The 6032-nt window shown below is 34.8% G+C and overlaps 1 protein-coding gene across 1 annotated transcript; it reads left to right on the top strand.

The window, feature by feature from the left end:
- The first annotated feature begins 4171 nt into the window (after positions 1-4171).
- fabp7a (fatty acid binding protein 7, brain, a) lies at positions 4172-5528 on the top strand. Its single transcript, XM_056392895.1, has 4 exons — positions 4172-4326; positions 4550-4722; positions 4854-4955; positions 5228-5528. The coding sequence occupies exons 1-4, from the start codon at positions 4254-4256 to the stop codon at positions 5276-5278; spliced, it is 399 nt and encodes a 132-aa protein (XP_056248870.1). The 5' UTR covers positions 4172-4253; the 3' UTR covers positions 5279-5528.
- Positions 5529-6032: the final 504 nt, after the last annotated feature.

Here is a 6032-nt window from a genome sequence, read left to right on the forward strand (position 1 = left end):
TAAAAATGCCAAAAAATGCCATAATATAGTATGGCATGAAAATGATAAAAAAAAAAAATGTCATAGTATAGTATGGCATTAAACGTCAAAAAAACGTCAAAAAAACGTCAAAAAAACGTCATAGTATTTTAAGGCATAAAAGGTCATAACAACATCATAGTATGGCAACGCATTAAATTAAATAGTATAATAAGGCACAAAAATGCCAAAAGACGTCATAGTATAGTATGACATGAAAATGATAAAAAACGTAATAGTATTGTATGACATAAAACGTCAAAAAAACATCTTAGTATATTAAGGCATGAAAGGTCATAAAAACGGCATAGTATGGTAAGTAATAAAATGACATTGTGTTGTGAGGCATAAAATTGCCAAAAAACATTATAGCATAGTATGACATGAAAGGTCAAAAAAACATCATAGTATATTAAAGCATAAAACATCAAAACAACGTCATAGTATAGTAAGGCATCAAATGAAATAGTGCAGTAAGGCACAAAAATGCCAAAAAATGTCATAGTATAGTATGGTATGAGAATGATAAAAAAAAAAAAAATGTCATAGTATAGTATGGCATTAAACGTCAAAAAAACATCATAGTATTTTAAGGCATAAAAGGTCATAACAACATCATAGTATGGCAACGCATTAAATTAAATAGTATAATAAGGCACAAAAATGCCAAAAGACGTCATAGTATAGTATGGCATGAAAATGATAAAAAACGTAATAGTATTGTATGACATAAAACGTCAAAAAAACATCATAGTATATTAAAGCATAAAACATCAAAACAACGTCATAGTATAGTAAGGCATCAAATGAAATAGTGCAGTAAGGCACAAAAATGCCAAAAAACATCATAGTATAGTATGGCATGAAAATCATAAAAGCCGTCATAGTATAGAATGGCATAAAACGTCAAAATAACATCATATTATATTAAGGAATAAAAGGTCATAAAAAAGTCATAGTAGGGTAAGGCATCAAAAATGCCAAAAAATGTCATAGTATAGTATGGCATGAAAATCATAAAAAATGTCATAGTATAGTATGGCATGAAAATGATAAAAAAAAAAAAAGTCATAGTATAGTATGGCATAAAACGTCAAAATAACATCATATTATATTAAGGCATAAAAGGTCCTAAAAACATCATAGAAGGGTAAGGCATCAAAAAATCCAAAAAACATCATAGTATAGTATGACATGAAAATCATAAAAAACGTCATAGTATAGTATGGCATAAAAGGTCAAAAAAAATCATAGTATATTAAGGCATAAAAGGTCATAACAACATCATAGTATGGCAAGGCATTAAATTAAATAGTATAACAAGGCACAAAAATGCCAAAAGACGTCATAGTATAGTATGGCATGAAAATGATAAAAAAACGTAATAGTATTGTATGTCATAAAACGTCAAAGAATATCATAGTATATTAAGGCATGAAAGGTCATAAAAACGGCATAGTATGGTAAGGAATAAAATGACATTGTGTTGTGAGGCATAAAAATACCAAAAAACATCATAGTATTTTAAGGCATGAAAGGTCAAAAAAACATCATAGTATATTAAGGAATAAAAGGTCATAAAAACGTCATTGTATGTTAAGGCATTAATGGAAATAGTATTGTAGGGCATAAAAATGCCAAAAAATGTCACAGTATAGTATGGCATAAAACGTCAAAATAACATCATATTATATTAAGGCATAAAAGGTCCTAAAAACGTCATAGAAGGGTAAGGCATCAAAAATGCCAAAAAATGTCATAGTATAGTATGACATGAAATGTCATAACAACGTCATAGTATGGCAAGGCATCAAATGAAATAGTATAGTATGGCATAAAAATGCCAAAAAACTTCATAGTATAGTACGGCATAAAAGGTCAAAAAAACATCATAATATATTAAGGAATAAAGGGTCATAAAAATGTCATAGTATGTTAAGGTATTAAACGAAATAGTATTGTAGGGCATAAAAATGCCAAAAAATGTCATGGTACAGTATGGCATGAAAATGATATAAAAAAAAATGTAATAGTATAGTATGGCATAAAAGGTCATAACACATCATAGTATGGCAAGGCATTAAATTAAATAGTATAATAAGGCACAAAAATGCCAAAAGACGTCATAGTATAGTATGGCATGAAAATGATAAAAAAACGTAATAGTATTGTATGACATAAAACGTCAAAAAAACATCATAGTATATTAAGGCATGAAAGGTCATAAAAACGGCATAGTATAGTAATGAATAAAATGACATTGTGTTGTGAGGCATAAAAATGCCAAAAAACCTCATAGTATAGTATGGCATGAAAGGTCAAAAAAACAAAAAACATCATAGTATATTAAAGCATAAAATATCATAACAACGTCATAGTATAGTAAGGCATCAAATGAAATAGTGCAGTAAGGCACAAAAATGCCAAAAAATGCAAAAAAAAAAAAAAAAAAACATCATAGTATATTAAAGCATAAAAAATCATAAAAACCGTCATAGTATAGTATGGCATAAAACGTCAAAATAACATCATATTATATTAAGGCATAAAAGGTCATAGGGTAAGGCATCAAAAATGCCAAAAAATGTCATAGTATAGTATGGCATGAAAATCATAAAAAATGTCATAGTATAGTATGGCATAAAAGGTCAAAAAAACATCATAGTATATTAAGGCATAAAATGTCATAACAACGTCATAGTATGGCAAGGCATCAAATGAAATAGTATAGTAAGGCACAAAAATGTCCAAAAATTTCATAGTATAGTATGGCATGAAAATCATAAAAAACGTCATAGTATGGTAAGGCATCAAAGGAAATAGTATAGTATGGCATAAAAATGCCAAAAAACGTCATAGTATAATATGGCATGAAAATAATAAAAAACATTATTGTATAGTATGGCATAAAGCGTCAAAAAAACATCATAGTATATTAAGACATGTAAGGTCATAAAAATGGCATAGTATGGTAAGTTATTATTGAGATGATCATGTAAACTTCAAAATGAAAATGTACTTCCATGATAGCAAAGTAATTTTTCACACATGTATTATTCTAGGATTACACTGGACTTGACTTTATGAATATGAGGATCTCCTTAACAACCTGATACTGCAGTTGCATCTCCCTCCATACTGGGGTCAAGTCTCCTGTCCGTTACATCAGAGGAGGTGAGGCTAGAGCTCAAGAAGCTACTTCTTGAGAAAGCAATAGACCCGGATGGTGCGTGTCCGAGGCTGTTATAGGACTGTGCAGCCCAGCTGGCTGAGCCTCTCCAGAGGATCTTCAACTTAAGTCTACAAACAGGGAGGGTCCGGGTCCTATGGAAAACATCATGTCTTCTTCCGGTACCTAAAGTAGGCCGACCGGCTGAGATAAATGACTACATACCAGTCAGATGAGCAGCACTGGGGCTCCACGGAGGACTGTTCTGGCTCTGTTTCTGGTCACCCTGTATATGGAGGACTTTATATAATACTCCGAGTCTTGCCACATCCAGAAATAGTTGGATGACACAGCTATTGCAATTTTCAATGTATAGTTCCATGTTTATCATTTTGCTTTCCTCAGCTACAGCAGTTATATTGTGTCCATAATCATATTGTTGTTTTCCCTACGTTCCTTATAATTTATTATTTATATGTGTATTCACTATTGCTATTGTGAATATTGTAGATAGCACTGAAACAAATTATGAATACTTACAGTATGTTTTTATTTACCTATAAAAATATAATGGCTGGATGACAGGATATTTAGCTTGGTGTTTGGTGCATTATACAATAAACGTATTTATACGAAATAACAATAAAAGTGTAAAATACTGCAGCTGTCAAAAAGATAAATATACCTCGATACTTGATGCATGATGTTTGGCAGCTGATAGAAAATGTACACCGCAAAGGCACTGGCTACATACGTAATAATTTCTGCTCGCTTATGAGGAAGTGCATGAAGCTATAAAAATACAAAAACACAAATAAAAAGAAAAAAGTTTGTTCGCGGAACGTTCCCGGAACCGAAAATTGTTAGCTGGGAGGGCACCTGCTAAACAAAAAAAGGTTTGTAGTAAATAATTACAGCTCACAACACGCCAGGATCATCCAATCAGGTGTCACGCCGCGTCTTACGTCGCTGCCCAGTGTTACAGTATTAATGTGGCAGGCAGACACGCTGCAGGAGTCACCGTCTGACAGTCTGACACTGAGCTGGACCACTAACATCTGCAAACATGGTTGATGCTTTCTGTGCTACATGGAAACTAGTCGACAGCCAGAACTTTGATGACTACATGAAGGCACTTGGTGAGCAAGTTGAATTGGATTTATATTGTGGGCAAAGTTTTCTGCTGAAGGCTACAATTATTTTACATTTGTGTTACTAACTGGGATAGTAGCTGCTTTTTTTCCTTCTCAAATATCTTAATTGGAAGTACAGAAAATGACTAAAATTCATAGCTGTCGATGTCATAAATTATGATGCATCAGTGTAAGCTCTGTTAAGAGTAGATTTATTGTTTTTGTACAGGTGTTGGTTTTGCCACAAGACAAGTGGGTAATGTCACCAAACCAACAATAGTCATCAGCCAAGATGGTGACAAAATAGTAGTGAAAACCCTGAGCACCTTCAGAAACACTGAGATCTCCTCCAAACTGGGAGAAGAGTTTGATGAGACCACACCTGATGACCGACATGTCAAAGTAAGTGGAGTCACTCTTAACACAATCTACAGAGTACAGACACCCTGTGTAGCTGAGTCTCTGTTGTGAGATGTGTTGCTGGTTAAAGACTTCTTCCGGGCTTGTTTTAAATACGCTGTCTGTGTTTGCAGTCTACCTTCACCATGGAAGGAGACAAACTGGTGCAGGTGCAGAAGTGGGACGGGAAAGAGACCAAATTTGTCAGAGAAATCAAGGATGGGAAGATGGTGATGGTGAGCTTCAATTAAAGAGAAATCTTTTCATTACATTTCTCAATTTATGGAGCCATTTACCCCTTAGTGCTGATGTACAGCTCTTTGAATTCAAAGGTGCTGCACAAAATAAACTGACCTTGCCTTTCCTATGTAGTGTTGCAATAACTGATATCATATAACCCAAATGCATTGAAGAAAACAATGCATGATTTCCGAACATTACATTAAAAATGCCACCAACTGTTACCTGTCATCATGTATTAAGTGCTGTCTTCAACTCTGCTTCACAGACTTTGACCTTCGAGGGAGCCCAGGCAGTCCGCACATATGAGAAAGCCTAAACATTACCATCCACTTGAAAGAGCAAATCATCCCAGCACTGCGAACGATCAATAAGGTGTTCTACTGTTTTTTTTTATAAAAAGAAAAATGTTGTTTTTATTGCATGCAGTGACTTGCACTTAATTTGTTGTTTTAACCTGAGATAAATATTTTGGGAAAATTTTTATAAGATCTTTTCTAAGAAATTCAGACTGTAAAGAGTCTGTCGCATGTGACAAAGGGAAAAATAAACTGCTTGAATAAAACTTTGTAATGTGTCAGATTTTTCAGTTGGTATTTAAAAGTCATCAGAGAACCATCAATACCACTTTATCCCAACAGAGTACGCTTATGCACAGAGGATGCCTTTCTTTCATGTAACTTCGAATGCAGTCCTGCATTTTTTTTTCAAATATATCAGCCCAAATTGTGGGAACAGTGCAATCCCTGTGATGGGTCAGTCCCAGGTGACAGCTGCAGGGTGATGGTGCAGGCCAGAGCCGGCCGTGCAGCAGCAGCAGCCAGTGTGACCATTGAACTCATGGGCGGGAATGTCCTGTAGTAACCCCCAGATGGTCAGAGACGGCCGCCTAGGAGCTGGAGGGGATGGAGAGGTGGGGGTGGGGGTGGTGATGTCACTCGCCTCGGGATAATCCAGTTAAGGTTGTGGTGTCATTACGTAGAGGCATCATTCGATGGTGTGGGCCAACCATGACTGAATGCTGCCGCTGGCATGACAGGCAGAGAGAGGACACTGTGCAGGATGCGGACAGT

This window comes from Seriola aureovittata, chromosome 13 (assembly GCF_021018895.1).
Source record: "Seriola aureovittata isolate HTS-2021-v1 ecotype China chromosome 13, ASM2101889v1, whole genome shotgun sequence".
In the NCBI taxonomy this organism is placed as follows: Eukaryota; Metazoa; Chordata; class Actinopteri; order Carangiformes; family Carangidae; genus Seriola; species Seriola aureovittata.